Below are 18,505 nucleotides of genomic sequence, written 5' to 3' on the forward strand. Positions count from 1 at the left end.
CCATAGTCACTCCATTTTCCACCTGGGGATGGTTGCTTTAGACAGGGGGGTCCGTGAACACCTCTGAGGAGGGGACAGCTGAGTAGAAACCTAACAGAGAACTAGTCAGCCATGCAAAAACCCCTTGGGGCAGAAGGAACAGCTAGTATGAAAGCCTAGAGGAAAGATTGAACTTGACGTTTTCTTTCTTTTTTAAAATTTTGCTTGCACTGGGTCTTCATTGCTGCCCGTGGGCTTCCTCTAGTTGGCAGCAGTGAGCCAGGGGGTTCTGTTGTTTTCAGAGCTTGGGATCTAGGGCAAGTGGGCTTCAGTAGTTGAGGCATATGGACTCAGCAGTTGAGCTCAGAGGCTCTAGAGCACTGGGCTCAGTAGTTGTGGTGCATGGGCTTAGTTGCCCTGAGGGCATGCGGAAATCTTCCGCGACCACGTTTCCAGCATTGGCAGGTGGATTCGTAACCACTGTACCAGCAGGGAAGTCCCAAACTTGGCATTTTTGAGATGAGGCTTGAGATTATGATCATCAAATTCTCCATGATGCCATTCACTGTCCTATTGGTAATTCCTGCTATGAGTTTGGAGTGGATTTTTTGAGACCTTTTATTGCACAAGTACACACGTATGCTGCTGCGGCTGCTAAGTTGCTTCAGTCGTGTCAACTCTGTGCAACCCCATAGACAGCAGCCCACCAGGCTTTCTCCTCCCTGGGATTTTCCAGGCAAGAAACTGGAGTGGGTTGCCATTTCCTTCTCCAATGCATGAAAGTTTTTGAAAAGTGAAAGTGAAGTCGCTCAGTCGTGTCCAACTCTTAGCAGCCCCATCGACTGCAGTGTACCAGGCTCCTCCGTCCATGGGATTTTCCAGGCAAGAGTACTGGAGTTGGGTGCCATTGGCTTCTCCAACACACACGTATATGGTACCTTAAAGTGTTTCCTTGATTTCTACTCATACCCTATGTATCATTTGGTAATTTGTTTCCTTTTACTCAATAATGTGTTAGAGCCCTCTTTCATGCCATTTGCACACACCTCATTCTTTTTAGCTGCCTCTCAGCACTTCCAACAAGAGATATGGAATGGTTTCAACACCCATCATCCTCTTGACGGCTATTTAGGTTGTTTCCAGTTTCTTACCCTTGCATTGCTGCTGCCATAAAGATTCTTGATCAGACTCCTGTGTACACATGCAAGAGTTTCTCTAGTGCAGGCGTCTTGCCACCTGTTTTGTACAGCACTTGAGCTAAGAATGATTTTTACATTTTTAAAGGGTTGTAAAAAAATACATAAAAGAGGCCCTATGTCTAATATACCTAAAATATTTACTATTTGGACTTTATTTATTTGGCTGCTCTGGGTCTTCCTTGCAGCATGTGTGATCTAGTTCCCTGACCAGGGATGGAACCCGGGACCCCTACTTGTGGTCTTAACCACTGGACCACCAGGGAAGTCCCTATTTGGATCTTTACCAAAAAATGTGCTGACTGTAGTGCAAGTGGCACACAGAAACACCACTTTCCCACTTCACCGATGGGAAAGCCGAGACCCAGAGAGGAGAAAGGACTTGCCCACGGTCACAAAGAACTGGGGTTTTCAAATCTGTCCCCAAACGACTCACAGCCTGAGACACACAGAGAGATAATTATAACCTACAGCGGATCAGGGTTTAAGGCTTTCCACTGTAGGGTAGGGGAGAAGGAAATGGCAACCCACTCCAGTATTCTTGCCTAGAGAATCCTATGGACGGAGGAGCCTTGGTGGGCTGCCATCTATGGGGTCGCACAGAGTCGGACACGACTGAAGCGACGTAGCAGCAGCAGTGTGGGGTAGAGAAGGGGAGAGGATTACTCAGTTCTTCAGAGAAGAATTAATATCAGAGACTGGCCTAGAAGAATGAGATAGAGATCAGGGTATCGCCCAGGCAGCAGGCTCCTTTAGGAAAAAGGTAGGAAGCTTGATTCCCTCACCAAGTCAGCTAGGCCCTGAGAATTGTTTTACTCTCATTAACCACTGGAGTCCTGGTGGCTCAGGCAAGAGGGCTCTAGCCCAGGTTTATTCCCTGCCTCTAGGCCTCAGTTTATCCATTTCTAAACTTCCAACTGATTTCCCAGACTCCTGCCCCCCAGGCCAGGTGGCGCTCTACAGGAGGGGCGTGGTCATATAGCTGGCGTCACGTGGGGGGTGGAGTCTGCGGGTCCCGGTGCGGAAGCCGGGGAGGGTGTAGGGACTCAGCCTGAACCTGGCGCGTGGGGGAGGGGTCTCGCAGGAGTCGGCAGAGGGAGGGTCCCCCAACTCCGTGCCCTCGGATTGCTGCATGATCCCATCATCCTCCGCACGCGAAACTGAGTCACGGCGGGGCGTGCGTGGGTAGGGGGCCAGGAGCCTTATTCAGACAGGGATCGGGAGTCCCATTCCCACCCAGGTCCACTGCTGCACCACCCCCCCACCTCGCCCCACACACACACACACACACCCTGCGGTTGTGAGTCAGCGGCCGGCCGCGCCCACTTCCTCCTCACCTTCCCTGGGCGGGCGGGGGTGGGGGCAACGAGAGAGGTGGGCCCCCTCCCCACCCATCCCCCTCCTCGGCGAGGGAGGTGGATCACCCCTTAGTGACCCCTCATAAATTGGGGAAGGAGGGAGACCTTGGGGTGGGGTGGGGGGCGTCCCGAAGGTAGGATTTAAGGGAGAAAATCGGAGAAAATCTATTCTTGACCCGAGGGCCCTCCTCGCCCCCCAAACTGAGTAGAATGTAAAGAAATGAAAAAAAGTCCATGAGGAGGTTGAGAAGAAATTGTACCCCACTGATATTCCCCTAAGAATTTCCATCGTGGGAGAGAACTCAGGATTAAGGAAGGATCCCTTCCTCTCTATCAAGCTTCCCCTCTAATTTGGGGGTGACCCCCAGAGTGCATCGCTGTGCAAAAATGTTGGGGAAGAGGGACATAGCGGAAGTCGAAGGTTCCGCGTTGCCCTTTTAAGCGCCCTCCACCAACTCCTCCCCAACCCCACCGCCTTAAGGTGTCCGCGGCCCCTTTAAGGCGCAGGGCATTGTGGGTGCGGGGAGTGGAATTTTGGAACGAAATGTAGCAAAGAGAAGTACAGTAGTAAGAGTAACATTGTAGCTGCCGCCGGCCGAGGGGGCGCGCCGGGGAGGGGACGCCGCACCCTCTTTCTGCCGCACGGACCCCTCGAGCAGAACCCCAGAGGGAAGAGGCGCCCGAGGACCCGCCCCGGCCCTGTCCACGTTCCCCCCCAGGAAGCCGGACTCTATGGGGCGGGACCCTGGGGGAGACTGAGCAGAACCTAGAGCCAGCGCTGAATCTCTGAACCCCGAGCCAGGGGCGCCCCGGGAGCACCTAGCCCGTGGGCGCTCCGCCCGCCCGCCGAGCAGCCATGAGGTGAGCCTCCAACTGCCTCCAGACCGTTCCCTGGCCGGCGCGGGTTCCTGCCGCCCTGCCTTTGTCCCCTCCTCCCCCCAGCTTGGTCCCGGTTGGAATTTGGGGACTGGGCACTGGGAGCCTCGGATTTGAGGCCGAGCCCCCTTGGACAAGCTCCAAACACTGACCACTTCCCCTTGACTCTCAAGGCTTGGGTGATGCCGTGAGATTCTCCTGGGAGCCCTTAGGTTTGGGGGCGCTCCGAGGACTCCCGAAATTTTTAAGACTTTCCAGAGAACCTCCAAGTTGGCAAATAATCTCCGCAGAGAAGCTAGAGGTTAGGCAGGACTCAGACTGCCCCCAAATCTCAACCTGGCCCTGAGAGGGATTATGGGGGGCCTGTTTGGGAGTCCCCTGGGACCTGGAAGAGAGATTGAGACGTAGAGCTTGGTTTTCGGGGTCCCTCTATACATGGCGCTGGAAATTCTTCCCACGAGGGACTTTGCTCATTAACTTCGGGGGTACTTAACCCCTAAATTTGGGCGGTTCATCCCCCTGTGAAGGTTGATGTGGACGGATCCAGGGACCCAGACGCAGCCTGGAGGGTCTGGTTGGGACTCCCGTTCCTCGTCGCTCCCCACCCACAATGTGCTTAAAACAGGCTGTGCCTAGGAGGGAGCGAGCGCTCTGTGCCGAGGGCGCCTCCCCGGTCCCGGACCGAAGGGCGGCCCCTCTCCCCCACCTGCGCGGCCCTGGAGAGGGAGGGTGCGCGGCAGCTGGGGGAAGGGGGGCCTTTGTCTAACTGACTCACCTGTCGAGACAGCTGGTGTGTGTGTGGGGGGCGGGGGGGGGCGGGCTGAGAGCGCCGTGGGCCGGCTGCTTTCCCCACCACGGCACCTCCCCCTCCTCTCAACACCGCCCCCCCTTACCCAGCCGTCCGGAGTTGTGCGGTTGGAGGAGGGGGCGTTGGAAAACCTCAAGGTCATAGCCCTCTCCCCCTGGGACTCAGGCTTCCCAGAGAGTTCCAGCTATCTTCCCAGGAATTTAATCCTGGGTGGGGGGCCCAAGGGATCCAGGGATTTTGTTTTTCCCGGAGCCTCCCTCAAAACTCCTGGGCTCACCTGAGGGCGGAGCCGGTGCGGACTGGGGGACCCGACTGGCCCTCCCCCTCATTCTCCCATCCTCCCCGGCCCCCCATAATCTCTCCCTTGAGGCCTGAGCCTGACAATACTATCTCCCTTCCTCTACTCTCTCAGAGACTTCCTGCTCCAAAGCCCCCAGCTTGAGGGGGAGGCCCCTGGGGGGCCGCTGGGGATTAAGTCCCTGGGGCCCACATCCTCTCTCATCGGCCACATTCCCTGCCCTTTGACATCTGGGTGGCATTCCTTTTTGTGGTCGTTAGAGAATCCCCCCCTCCCACGTTTGTTCCTTCTGCTGAAAAGGGATTGTTGGAAAATTTGGAGCGATGGGGGCACCCACAGACACCCACAAGACTTCCTGCCTACCCTTTCCCCCATTATAGCAACATCTCTAAAAGGTCTGCCCGGGAGAGAGGGCAGTTTTGGGGAGTCAGCCCTCTTCCTTCACCTTCTTCCCGGGGGATTCTCCTCTCCCACTGCCCCCCCAGCCCCGCCCCTTGCGCGCTCCCCCCCCACCCCGTTTCCGGTCCCAGGCACGGTGGAAGGCGGATGGCGGATGTCCGAGTTAGTGCTGCCTCACTCACCGAGACCGTAAAAGGGCAGGAGCAATGTCTGGGCCAGCCTCCTGCCCCCGCCTCCCCCAGTCCCAGAGGCCCTGGCCCTCCCACAAGGCCCCCTGCTACTTCGAGCCATGACCAAACCTCCTGTATCTCCTGGGGGGTGGGCAGAAGTTAGCTGATGCCTGTCCCACCAGAGGGTTACTCCCATCTCCTGAAGGGTCTTCCCTGCTGATGGCCACACTGGCCTTGGGCTGTGCCCCTTCTCCCAGGACAGCTAGGATTCAGAATGACCCACGGCCCTGTCTAGTGGCTGCTGGGGAAACTGAGGGAGGCTCAAAGAGAGAAAAGCCTGGCCCAAGATACCTCAGAAATTTCTAAGCAGTGTTGAGGGATGGGAGGGCACTGGGATCCTCTGATTTCTGGCTGGTTAGGCTGGAGACAGTCTTGGGGACAGTTGGAAGAGAGGCTGTTAAGATGGAAAATTACAGTTCTTTTTTTTTTTCTCAGTTTGACAAATATTTGTTGAGTGTCTGCTGTGTCCAGGACTCTGAGCTGGAATTCTGGGAAGTGGGGCAGAGGTCTGAGACTCTTAGTGTAGAGGAGACTCTAGAAGAATTTGGTTCATTATTGTTTTTAATAATGAGAGACCATTTGATTAAGCAACTCGTTTGTGCCAGGCACTGTACCAGGTGCCTGATTCAAATTAATCCTCATGGCAATTCTAAGAGATTGATACTATTATGATCGTCCCCCTTTCCCAGATGGGAAAATTGAGGCACCGGGGAATTAAGCAGATTACCTATTAAAGTCAGTTTGGAAGTAGGCAAGTCTGAATAGGAACCCAGGCCTATTATACTCTTAAAGAAAAGCAAAATCAAGCCTTTAGTGGCCTTAGAAAAAAAACAAGTAACCTGTTTTTACTGTACAAACACTGAAGATAATGCTGATAAGCAAGAAGGAACCCAGTTACCTTCCTGTTCACTTATGGGGAATTGAGGCCTGTCAGGGAGGAGGGACTAGAGTGAACCCATACAAGCCCCACAGACCCTAAACCTGTTTTTCTATCCAGGATTGCTTCAAAGATTTGTAGTTTGGAAAGGCTGTGTATCCCTGAGTCTTTGTGGGGTGGATTACAGTTTAAGGGGCTATCAGATGAAGGGGTAGAAGGAAGGGCAAACATCTCAACGGGAAAGTTTCGGTAAACCAGAGTGACTGTGCTTGATTGCCTCCCGTGATGAGAAGCTCTCTCCTTCCTGCATTGCTTCTCGGCTCCCTTATATGTTGTGTGTGTGCTTAGTCACTTGAGTCCGACTCTTTGTGACCCTTTGGACTGTAGCCTGCCAGGCTCCTCTGTCCATGGGATTCTCCAGGCAAGAATATTGGAGTGGGTTGCCATTTCCTTCTCCAGGGGATCTTCCCAACCCAGGGATCAAACCCACATCTTCTGTGACTCCTGCATTGCAGGCAGATTCTTTACTCTGAGCCATCGGGGAAGCTCTCACTTTTGGTCCTGTGCCAAATTCCAGGTCCTGCGCTTAAGGCTTTTCTTATCTTTTTCAATCCTTACCAAACCCCAGGGAGTTATGGTTTCCAGGGCTGGAAAGTAAGGCTCAGAGAGGTGAAGCCGTGCAGCAAGGGGGTGACTTCAGTTCTCCTTTACTGGCCACATATTGGAGATTTCCAGAATGGGAGGGTTTGTGGGAGAGTTCTGGGCTGACTGGGGATTCAGACTGTCTTATGTCAAACTGAGGCTGTGAGACCCCAGTGTCAAGTAGAAAGTGTTAGTTGCTCAGTGGTGTCTGACTGTTTGCGACCCCATGGAGCCCGCCAGGCTCCTCTGTCATGGGATTTCCCAGGCAGGAATACTGGAGTGGGTAGCTATGCCCTTCTCCAAGGGATCTTCCCAACCCAGGGATCAAACCTGTGTCTCCTGCATTGCAGGCAGATTCTTTACCATCTGAGCCACCAGGGAAGCCCCCAGAGACCACTGGAATTAAGCAGACCTTATTTGCATCTCACTCCCGGCTTCCTGGCTGTGAGATTTTTTGAGATTTTTCCGATCTAGCTTTTTGTCTGGTTTATAGGTGTTTTTTTTGTTGTTGTTGTTTTTCTTAAGTAATGAATTAATTTTTTATAGGTAATACCAGCCCATGGTAAAACAAAGCAAAAAGATAAGACATAATCAAGCAACTCAAGTAGGTAAACAGTGCCAACTGTCCGCTTCCTGCCTCCCTCCTCAGACCCCCGGTGTCCCAGTGCCTCAGAGGCAAGCAGGGGAGGCTAGTCCCCTGAGAAGCAACCTCTGCTTTTCACCGCTCTGGGTGCAGAGGTATTTATATCCTCCCCAGCTTTTTTTTTTTTTTTTAAAGAAAAACCTCTCACACCACTTTATACCTTGCCTTAAAAAAAAAAAAAAAATCAGCTTAGCTATTTCCTCATCGTTAAATGAGGTTAAGAACATTGGGGGTGGGGAAGATCAGGACTTGGGTTCAAATATGAGCCCCTCTGCTTGTTTGCTCTGTGACCTGGGATGACTGTCTTCACCCCTCTGTGGCCACAGTTCCTCGTCTGGAAAAAGGGTGTTCACGGTAAGGTTCGCTGTGGCAGCTGGAGCTCAGTACCTGGAACGGTGTCTGGGACACAGACTAACCAATACATGTCAGCGGCTGTTTAAAAAAAAAAACTTTTTTTATAGACGGCTAATTTAACAACTCCTGGATACCTGCTAGGTTCTAGGCACGAGTCTAGGTTCTGAGAACACAGTAGTGAACAGAAAAGACAAAAATCCCTGCCCTTGTGGTCCTGACAGTTTGATGGGGGAGACAGATAAGGCCCTGTCAGTCAGGGATTGGGTGTTATGAAACACCCAATGGTGTTTGCAGTGAGAGCTTTCCCAGGTAGGGTAGTCAGGGAGGGCTCCTCGGAAGAGGTGATGGCTACACAGAGGCCCGAAGGAGGTGAAAATCCAGGTTGAGGGAGAACAAGAGCACAGCCCTGAGGTGGGAATGTGTCTGGCATGCTGAAGTGGTGGCTAGAATGGCCGGTGGGGCCAGTCGAGGGGAGATCAGAGATCATACAGATTATGAAGGCCCCAGAGAGAACTTGGCCAGAATAAAAACTCTGCTGGGAGCTGCCAGCGGAGCTTCCAAGAAGAGGAGAGACACGATCTGACTTGTGTTTTAACAGGACCCTTTTGCTAGAATGGGGATACCGTGGTTTGGAGAGGGACAAGACCAGTCTGGGGTTACTCACCAAACACCCAGAGCTCAGGCTAGTCCAGAGACTGAGCAGGGCAGGGGCTCTTGGAAAGAGCAAAGTGCAGCTAGGGTGGGGTAGCAACGAAGGCCTTGGGCAGCTGGCCAGAGTCTGCCCTGGGTGTGGGTGGCAGGTGTGGGCGAGGCCTTAACCCTGCCCTGCCAGGGGCAGTGGAAGCCAGAAACAGCCCCTGAGGCTACGCCTGTCTAGAACCAGCACCTGGTGTTTGGGTAGGGCCCACACAGTCCCCGGTGGTGAAGACAGTGGACTTGGGGGCCAGGTGGCCTGGGTTCAGATCCTCGCTCTGCTACCTACCTATGACCATGGGTGAGTCACACAACCTCTCTGTGCCACTGTTTGCAGTCCTTGCAGAATGAGGATGAAACAGCCCACCTGGAAGAGCTGCAGTGAGAATAAAATGTGAGACTCCAGAGAAAGGGCAGAGGGAGGCCCCCTAATTATGCAAACCTGGGGGCTTAGCTCCCTGGCCTAAGAACTCGGATCTGGGTCAGCTCAGGGGGCTTTCCCTGCCTTGTCTTTTATAGTGTCACTGTCACGCTCCAGCCCCCTGCCCTGGTAGAGACAGAGCCATTGCGGGGTGTAATTTCTCTCCCCAGAAACCTCTGACCACCAACTTCCTCTTTTCAGGAAAAAGTCCGGTGGGGGTGGGGCTGGGCAGGGACTAGTGCTTCCCCCTGGTTTGTGGGTGACCTTGGCCAAGTCACTTCCCGTCTGGGAGCCTGAGTTTCCCCACTGAGAGAGGAGGGCATTGAACCTTCCCAGAAGGACTGGTGAGGGGTGGAGGAGGGCTCCTTGGTGCCTGTTCAGAGTGCTTGGGGAAGGGATGCTGACAGTTACTCAGCACTCATGCCAGGCACCACGCCAAGCACTCTACATGCCCAGACTCATTTACTTCTCCCACTGCCCTGGGAGGTGGGGTCTGTCGTTTCCCCAGTTTGCGGGCAAAGAAGATGCCTTCTGTGGGAAGGTTGCTCGCCTGAGTCACATGGAGTAGGTGGCCCAGCGGGGATTTGAACCTACGTCTGAGGATATCAGATCCTGAACCCTGAGCTGTGTTACTCAGCCCCCTCCCCACAGGGCTAAGTCAGATGTCACCTCCTCCAGGAAATCTTCGCTGATCCAAAGGCTGGGGCAGGCCCTCCTTCTGGGCAGCCCCAGGCCTGGTCTTGGATTATCACCATGTGCGGACAGGACAGTCCCTTGCGATGCTCTCCTGCCCTGCAGGGTGGGGCTGGGGCTGTCTGGGTCACTGCCGGACACAGAGCAGGGAGTGTCTGCTGATGGCCGTTGGTGCCAGGGGGTGGGGGAGGGTGGGTGGTGCCGGATGGATGGGGTGGGCAGCAGGAAGGGGAAGAGCCTGGGATCTTGCATCGGTCCCCAACTTGCTGCAAGCCTCACCCTTCACCTCCCTGAGCCTCAGCTTCCTCCCTCCACAGTGGGGAGTCGGGGCAGGAAGGTCCAAGCCTCCTGGCAGAGACAGGGAAACTGAGGCTCCAAGGGCGTCGGGCAGGGGCTTGTTCCCAATGCTGCCCAGGACACCTGCTCTGTCCCTTGCATCTGCTTCTCCCGGGCCCCCTCCATCAGCTCTCACGCCACATCTCTGTCTCTCGGTCCATCTCAGTCCACCTCCCCTGTAACAATCTGACCCCCGTTCTTACCTCTCTCTCCCCGTCATCAGTCTGTATGTTTGCCTCTTCCAGCCGGTCTGACTCGTCCTCTTCCTGTCTCTTGCTCCCCTTTTGACTGTCTGTCTCACATCCCCCGGTTTGTCTATTTGTCTGTCTCTCCCAGTCTGTCTTTTGTCGTCCCACCCGTCTTTTTCTCCTCCAGTCTCCCTGTCTGGGTCTCTCTGAGGGCCTGTCCTCAGCCCTCTCTCTCGGTCTGTCTTCCTCTTCCTCTCATTGGGTCCCTCTTCCTGGCACACTGACTTTGTGTCTGCGAATCTCCCAGGGGAATGAGACGGTGACCGGCCCCTGGGGGGAGGATGCCAGGCTCCCCACAGCTAACTGGCCTCTCCCCCTTGCCCCCGCCCGCCTCTCTGCAGCGAGACGGTTGTGTGCACCAGCCGGGCCACGGTGATGCTCTATGATGACAGCAACAAGCGCTGGCTGCCCGCCGGCACGGGCCCGCAGGCCTTCAGCCGCGTCCAGATCTATCACAACCCCACCGCCAACTCCTTCCGGGTGGTCGGCCGCAAGATGCAGCCGGACCAGCAGGTGAGGCTCCCCTCCTCCTCGCCCCCTCTGCCTGCGGGGCCTCACCACCCCCATCCACTTCTCCTCTCCCTGCCTCCTGCCAGGTGGTCATCAACTGTGCCATCGTCCGAGGTGTCAAGTATAACCAAGCCACCCCCAACTTCCACCAGTGGCGCGATGCCCGGCAAGTCTGGGGCCTCAACTTTGGCAGCAAGGAGGATGCCACGCAGTTTGCCAACGGCATGGCCAGCGCCCTAGAGGCCTTGGAAGGTTAGAGACAGTGGGCGGAGGGGACTGTTGAGCCCTGCCGTGAGGCCTGGGGCTGCCCCTTTACCACTCGGCCTCAGTATACTCATCTGAAAACAGGGCTCATTCACTGCTGCTACGGAGAGTTTCTGGGCTGGCCGGAAAGCTCATTCAGGTTTTTCCAATGTTACGGAGAAATCCAAATGGATTTTTTTCGCCAACCCAATTTTGTGGGCTCCTCTTTGCCCTGAGTGCACCCACGTGTCAAACGCATGGTTCCTAAGAGCCCATTTGGCTCCGTGAATTTTTACACTTGCACACTCCGTTGTGACCACCTCCCAGATCAAGATAGAAATATTTCAGGCCTCCGGGAGGTTTCCTTTGCCCTTTCTCCAGGTAACCATTAGACTGACTGACATCATTGTCAGTCAGTTTTCAAGCCACAATGTTAAGAAAATACTTCCAGTTGGTATTTCTTAAACTGGAATGTGCCTGCGAGTCATCTAAGAAAAAATGCAGATTCTGAATCAGGTAGGTGGGCCAAGACCGGAGCCTCTGTGCTTCCCGACAAGCTCCCTAATGATGCCAAAGTTGACCGGTCCATAAGGAGCACTTTGAGGAGCAACAGTTTTAGGTGACGGCTGTGCGTCTAGGTTCGCCAGTCGTCAAATGGTGGAGGCATTTGCTTCCAAGAGCAACTTCAGTGGCAGTCTGAAGCACAAGAGATAACGGGAGCCGGAGGCCTGAGGCTGGGTGAGGAGGGGGCTGTCAGCCTCTTCTGAGCTCTCAGGTAGGGGGTCTGAGCAGCTGTGACTGTGCGTTAAGAGCCTGGATTCTGGAATCTGCCTGAATTCAAGTCTTGTCCCTGCCAATTCCCATCTGCAGGCCTTGGGGTGGGTGACCCCCTTCTCTGGGCCTTCGCTGTCCTGCCTGTGATCTGGGTATCCTTCCATTGCCCACCGCCTGTCAGCTCAGTCAGGGGAAGCGGGGGCCAACCCTCCTCACAGGGTACCCGGAGGCCCCTCGGGAGCGTGCCAAGGGGTGGGGCTGGCTTCTGTGTGACTCACTGGCCTTTGCTCTCACTTCCAGGAGGTGGGCCCCCGCCCCCACCACCACCTACAGCGCCTCCCACCTGGTCTGCCCAGAATGGCCCCTCGCCAGAGGAGATGGAGCAGCAGAAAAGGTGGGGCTGGTCCCCGGGTGGGAAACCTTCCCCCAGCCAGAGTTCTAGGTGGTTCCAAAACCCTTGGCGCCTAGAGTTCAGACCTCTCCAACTTTCAGTTTTCAGAATGTTCCAACTCCCAGGGGACTAGAAATCCACATCTTTAAGAACCACCCTCCCCGCCTTGGAGTTTGAAAAACTCCTGATGCCCAGAGTTACAGAACCCTTCAAATCCCAGTCCCCTGGACTCGCAGAGTCCAGAACGGGGTTGTTTAAAGGATCTTGGGTGTTTTGTGATTATTGATGGTCTGATGACTGGATCGCTCCCATCCCGGTCTTGCCCTGTCCCTGCCCTCACCACCCCACCCCCCAGTCCTTTCCTGGGTCCCTCAGGGATAGAGGACATGAGTGGGGCTTAGGAACCAGCCCTGCCGGACACCTCTGAGGGGCAATCCGGGAGGTTGCTGGCCACCTGGGGGCCCTGGGTGATAGCCACTCGCCCTCCCTCCCCAGGCAGCAGCAGTCAGAGCTCATGGAGCGGGAGCGCAGAGCCTCCAACGCAGGTGATTGCTCAAATGGCCTCGGGGGGTCAGGGGACCGCCCAGAGGAGGGAGTGGGCCAGCCGGACAACAAAGAATGAAGCTTCTCTCAGCACCCCTCCTGTTTTGTGTTTCTTACAGGAGGCCCGCCTGCTCCCCCAGCTGGGGCACCTCCACCGCCCCCGGGACCTCCCCCTCCTCCGGGTCCACCCCCACCCCCTGGTCTCTCCTCCTCAGGGGTCTCGGCCGCCACACAGGGAGCAGGGGGAGGCCCACCCCCGGCACCCCCTCTCCCCACAGCACAAGGCCCCAGTGGTGGAGGGACTGGGGCCCCCAGCCTGGCCTCAGCCATTGCCGGCGCCAAACTCAGGAAAGTTAGCAAGGTGAGGGGCAGGCACAGCGGATGTGGGGTGACGGGTCTGATATAATAATGGAATGAGGCTAGAGCTGCCTGGGAGCCTCACAGGAGGGCTGGGAGGCCCGCCCGTAAAGCCCTCTCTTCTCTGTAATTTCTCCAGCAGGAGGAGGCTTCAGCGGGGCCCGCGGCCCCCAAAGCTGAGAGCAGTCGAAGCACGGGCGGAGGCCTCATGGAGGAGATGAATGCCATGCTGGCCCGGAGGTGAGCCCGAGCCCAGAGCGCTCAATGGTCTTGGAAAGCTCTCAAAACAAACCCCTCAACCCAGCAGTTATCACCTGGAGATTCCGGTTCAGTAGGACCAGGTGTGGGGAGGGCTCAGATTCCTGGTTAGTTTGTTTCGTTGGGTGAAAGTTCATCCTTTGATAGCCAGGTTTGAGATATAATGATGGGGACTGCATTCTCCTGAGATGACTGAGGTTTGCAACCCCCTAGGTAGCCTCTGGAATGTTCTGGAACCCAGAATTGTAGGACCTTAGATGACCCCACCTCAGAAGCTGGGGACTCTGCCCTGAGAATTTTGTGATTCCCAAATGTAGGAATCCTAAACGCCACCCCCACCCCCTCATTCGAGAACAGCACTTTCTTTGACTTCTAAAATTAAAATGTGCTTAGCCTTGATGAATTCCAGAAGTCTGCACCCTAGGACCCACTTTTCCAGAACTCTGGGGAAGGGAACTATTGAGTGGCTGAGAGGGGACAGAAGCCATCTGTTTCTGCCTTTCTCTCTCAACAGAAGGAAAGCCACACAAGTTGGAGAGAAACCCGCCAAGGATGAATCTGCCAATGTGAGTTAGGGACCCTTCCTGCCTTATACACCTTAGGATGTATCATTAGAGTAGGAATATTGGGGCGGGGCTGTGATAGGGATTGGCTGTGTTTGAAGGTGGAGGAAGAAAAGGAGCAGAATGGCCATGTCTGGCTCGTGACAGTTTTATTTCCCACCAGCAGGAGGAGTCAGACGCCAGAGTCCCAGCCCACAGTGGTGAGTGAGTGAGAGCCCAGTCTAGTCACAGGAACTACAAGTCCCAGGATGCCCTCTTCTCATGTATAACACACCTTCATGGGAGAGTCTGTACAGATAATCCTGGGGACTGTAGTCTCCTGAGATGGTTCTTTGAATGGGGGTTGATGAGGCTCGGGAAGAAAGGCTGAGGCAGGGCATTCCTTGTTCCTGATCTTTTTGACTTATTGTCTGTCCCCCAGAATCTGTGCGGAGACCCTGGGAGAAGAACAGCACAACCTTGCCAAGGTGGGCCATCAGTACTGGGGCCCCACCCCTAGAAAGAGTCGGACTTGCCAAGTTTGTAGGGAGGAACACAGTGTGACCCCTGGAATGGGAGGCAGGGGAGGCAGACCCTCTCTCTAACCTCGTTTCTGCCCCACACCACGCCACCTCTCCCAGGATGAAGTCGTCTTCTTCAGTGGCCACTTCCGAGGCCCACCCACCTACGCCTAGCTCCAGTGACGAGTCAGACCTGGAGAGGGTGAAACAGGTAGGGGAGGGGACTGGGGGTGAGGCTTGGGGGATAGAAAGGAGATCTGGGTCTAGACTCTGCCACTGACCTGCTATGTGATTCTAGAAAAGGCCTTGGAACCCTCAGCTTCCCAGTCTGAGTGCTGGAGAAATTGGATCGTGTCAGGGATGACAGACCCCATAACTGCCTTGTACAATGCCCATGACAGACCTTACTAATATCACTACACTCACTCCTGATGAATAGCCAGAATCCTTTTCCGCACACTGGCCGCAGACATTTATCACCAACCGGAGTTGGCAGGAGACTGGAATGTCTTATTTGCCAGCCCTGGTACTGGATGTTCTCCAGTGCTTTTCTCTCTGGTTCAGAGGATCCAGAATTCTCCTCTAGAAATCTCAGTCACTTTGTGGCCTGGCCAGTGATGTCATGGTGTGTGTGCGATACGGGTCTTGACCCTCCTTCCTCTGGCCCCTCGGTCATTAAGAAACGGGGGATTCACTTCTGCAAGTCCAGGTACTCTTCCTCATTGGTTGTACCCCCATTATTTTCAGGAGCTTCTGGAAGAGGTGAGGAAGGAATTGCAGAAAGTGAAAGAGGAAATAATTGAAGGTGAGGTGTTTTCCTTTTTAAGCATTTATTTATTTTGGAGGGATGGTGTCCCTTGGAACCTTGTTTTGGAAGGGAGAAGGGGAAGAGGCTCTGCCCCTGACCTCTGCCCACTGTTTCCTTCCAGCCTTTGTCCAGGAGCTGAGGAAGCGGGGTGCCCCCTGACCACAGGGCCCCAGAAAATCCAGTTTCTCCTTTCTGCATACCCCCTCCACCTGTCACCCTGCTTTCCCTGCCTCGACTTGGAATTGGCTGAAGTCCACACAGGAATGCATCTTCCCCACTCCCTATGTCACTTGGAAAATTCCAAGGGGTGTGGCTTCCCCAGCACCACGCCCACACCCATATTGGCTGCTGATTGGCTGGGGAAGCCCCCACCCTTTGTTCCCTTTGGTCCTTCCCCTCTGCCATCCCCTTGGGGCTGGTTCCTCTGCTGGGGATGTACCAAGTAACCCCACAGTAAGGGGGAAGGAAGGAGGGAATTTCACATTCCCTTGTTGTAGATTCACTTTAACGCTTAATGCCTTTGAAGTTTTGTTTTTTAAGAAAAAAAAGTATATATATATATATATATTTAGGTTTGTTGTGGGGGGAGGAAATTTTTTTTTTCTCTTTGGTTTTGATAAAATGGGGTGTGGGAGTTTTTAAATGCTGTGCCCCTGGCTTGTCCCATTTGGGACAGCTGTGTAAGGAGGGTCGTCCCACCAGGCTGGGGGTGCCTCCCCCTACCCCAGGGACCTCCCTCCCTTCCCTCTGGCTCCTTCCCCTTTTCTATGAGGAATTAAGATGCTGTAACTTTTTGGAACCTCAGTTTTTTGGTTTTTTATTTGGTAGGTTTGGGGGTCTAGGCCATTTTTACCCCCTGGGGATAAACAAGATAAGGGGGAAAGGAATAGGGGAGGAAACCTCTCCTCTTACCTTCACCTTTAGCGTCTTGGAAATGGGCCCCTGCGGAATAAATCTGCCAGTTTTTATAAATGCTAAGATTTCTGGTGTCATTTGAATGGCTGCTCTCATGAGGATGGGCATGTCCCTCCCTCCCTCAGTAATCCACCTTCCCTCACTTTCCTCCTTCCCACCGGAACCTGCTCCTCTGCCCCCTCTTGGCTTCCCGGTGCCCCTCAATGGGCAGCTTCCTTACTCCTTTCCACCCAGCCCTAGAGAAAGCCAAGGGCATCCCTCATTGACCGTTTGCCCTTGGGCCAGACCCTTTGGTTCTCCTGGACCTCAGTGTCTTTGTCTGGGAAAGGACTCGAAGGATGACTCAGGCCTTCTCCCACCGGGAACCCTTGGAGCTGCTAATTTTAGTGAGCCTTGTACCAGTTGGCAGATGTACATCATGGTTCTCAAGACACTTTCTTAAGATGACTTTTTTCCCTCCAGAGCTCCTTTAATTATTACAATATTTACAGTCTTAAAAAGTAGTATTCAGGAATCAGAGGTCATACACACTCCCCTCTTCGGTGGTTCATTGGGTGGGCAGGGGGTAGGTGAGGTAGCCTGGTGGAATTATTCCATTCTGTTGGAGGTAGGGAACTTCAGGGCTGAGGGGCAGACTTCACTGGCAGAAGACTTTGCATGAAGGTGGGGGGGTGGTAACTGAGTGTCCAGTTCAAAGGCAGGAAGTAAGGGGGAATCCCTGAGTACTCTGAAGAGCAGATTTGGATGGAGGAAAGGGTGGAAGGGGAGATCCACTTAAAGGGGAGGACCCCAGTCAGGATACCAGTGGTGGACTAAATACAGGAGACACAGTGACTCAGAAGAGCTGATGCATGCCAAGATCCATCCTATTCCTAAGCCCCTAAAAGAGTGAGGTAGATGGAAGGTCATGGGGTCAGGAAGTCCATCAGAGGTTTCTGTATTTCCACTACAATGTTCTGTACCAGTGAAGAAGCGGGAAAAGGTAGATGGGGGGGTCCCAGGAAGAGAACCACTCCTCAGGTAGGTTGAAGATGTGAGTGGTAAAATGAGAGATGTAGTGGTGGGGGGGTGGGGTCCAGTGGAAGACACTGCTTCTCCATTCCAAAGTGCTAAACCAGTGGAGTAGGGGGTGGAGGGTTGGGCTGGAACGTTTCACCAGTGGATGGGGGAGTCCCAGTAGAAGGTACCCCCTCACCGGGCAGGTTAGTAAGAAGGTGACCAAAGGCCTGGTTGGATCAAGCCCTGTCCAGGATCCCAGCTGGCCCTAAAGGGGCCTGGTGTTATTAGCTGGGCTGGTTCAGGGAGGGATAGTGCAGACAGACATGGCAGCCCGGACATCAGTCTTGTCCGAGACCTGGGTCTGGCAGTCCCTCATCCTCTGGTGTGGGCTCTGCCTGGGGCGCCGGCGGCAGGTCCTGGATGCAGAGCTGGGCGCGCACCTCTCGCATCTGCGCCTGCAGCTCCTCCAGGGCGCCTGGCGGCGGCGCCGCCTGCACCTGCGCCTGCAGGGCCTCCAGCACCAGTGCCAGGTGGTCCACCTCGTCCCGCATCGCGTCCCAGGTGGCGAGCTGCTCCCCCTCCTTGCGACGCTGTTGCGTCTTTTGTCGCGAGTACTCCAGCACCAGGCAGCCGCAGGCCACCATGAAGATGGTGGCCTCACCCAGCAGCTCGGCACCCAGCTCCGCAGCTGCCTCCTCGTTCAGCGGCTTGATGGTTTCCGCGTTGAAGCCCATGAGGCGCATCTTTGCCCGCATCTCGACCCAGTGGTACACTGCAGAGGAAGAGAGGGGTCAGGGATCTTGGCTGGGACCGCAAGCCCTGCCCCTTGATGCTCGGTGTCCCTGTCGGAGCAATGGGGATGCAGCAGCCAGAATCTCGAGCGCTAGTGGGAAATGGGCACCTTTAACCAAGACTGGCGCCGGGCCTCGCAGTTACCTGGCCAGAAGTGGCCTTGAGGGCATTATTTTGAAAACGTCCAGAAGGTTCTGGTGAATTACTGCAGATGAGAATTGCTGCCCTGGAGGGGAGGTCCAGGGTGTGGGGCAGCATCTCTAAGGGGGGGTGAGTGGCCACAAGTCCAGCGTCGGTGTAAACCTTGCTCCTGCCCCACCCCCCAGCCCACCAGCCAGGCTCCTTCCCTCTCCCCAAAGGTGGAGCTGATGGTGATGCACCCCGTCCTGAAGTGAGTTCACTGTGGGGTTTGGGGCTTTGTACAGAGCTCAGGGCTGGGGCTCCTGCTCTAATGCCAGCTTCTTCCTTATCTGATCACTTGTGTGAACAAGGGTTATCACCGTTGTCCTTGTTTGTCAATGCAAGAGTAGCCTAGAGTTGATATTTAAGCCGGAATCCCTGCAGTAGTAATTAATATTCATCCACTGATACAAGAACTGATGGGAAAAATAAGGTTCCTTGGGCTCACTAAGGGATGACTTTCTGAAAACATTTATACTTGACCCTTGCCAACCATCCTCCACAGTGATCAGGCTGACCTAATAGGTTTCTTTTTGTTTTTTTTTTTCCCCTTTAAGTTAGAAGAATAACATGCACGTGGGGGGTGGGGGATCATTTTGATTACACTGAAGTGAGTAAACT

General features: G+C 54.6%; 2 protein-coding genes across 5 annotated transcripts in view; one reads left to right on the forward strand and one right to left on the reverse strand.

The window, feature by feature from the left end:
- On the forward strand, nucleotides 3,056–15,970 carry VASP (vasodilator-stimulated phosphoprotein). 4 transcript variants are annotated; one of them, XM_018062607.1, is made up of 13 exons: nucleotides 3,056–3,394; nucleotides 10,393–10,564; nucleotides 10,648–10,813; nucleotides 11,879–11,972; nucleotides 12,465–12,514; nucleotides 12,632–12,873; nucleotides 13,012–13,109; nucleotides 13,642–13,693; nucleotides 13,854–13,890; nucleotides 14,112–14,157; nucleotides 14,311–14,401; nucleotides 14,938–14,995; nucleotides 15,120–15,970. In XM_018062607.1, exons 1-13 carry the CDS (start codon nucleotides 3,390–3,392, stop codon nucleotides 15,155–15,157), a joined length of 1,149 nt encoding a protein of 382 aa, XP_017918096.1. In that variant the 5' UTR covers nucleotides 3,056–3,389; the 3' UTR covers nucleotides 15,158–15,970. The 4 variants fall into 4 exon arrangements, with proteins under 4 accessions (XP_017918096.1, XP_017918099.1, XP_017918095.1 ...); XM_018062610.1 differs by having other exon boundaries at nucleotides 13,857–13,890; XM_018062606.1 differs by having other exon boundaries at nucleotides 3,057–3,394; nucleotides 13,009–13,109.
- Nucleotides 15,592–18,505, reverse strand: part of OPA3 (optic atrophy 3 (autosomal recessive, with chorea and spastic paraplegia)) — a 67,809-nt gene continuing 64,895 nt past the window's right edge. The window contains exon 2 of the mRNA XM_005692642.3: nucleotides 15,592–17,684. Coding sequence (XP_005692699.1) covers nucleotides 17,251–17,684 — 434 coding nt within the window. The 3' untranslated portion in view covers nucleotides 15,592–17,250. The remainder of the gene's footprint in view (nucleotides 17,685–18,505) is intronic.

Source organism: Capra hircus, chromosome 18, assembly GCF_001704415.2.
Source record: "Capra hircus breed San Clemente chromosome 18, ASM170441v1, whole genome shotgun sequence".
In the NCBI taxonomy this organism is placed as follows: domain Eukaryota; kingdom Metazoa; phylum Chordata; class Mammalia; order Artiodactyla; family Bovidae; genus Capra; species Capra hircus.

Coding starts and splice junctions, on each gene's coding strand:
- VASP (XM_018062606.1), top strand. Junction 10,565..10,647: donor AGATGCAGCCGGACCAGCAG/GTGAGGCTCCCC, acceptor GCCTCCTGCCAG/GTGGTCATCAACTGTGCCAT. Junction 12,515..12,631: donor GCGCAGAGCCTCCAACGCAG/GTGATTGCTCAA, acceptor TGTTTCTTACAG/GAGGCCCGCCTGCTCCCCCA.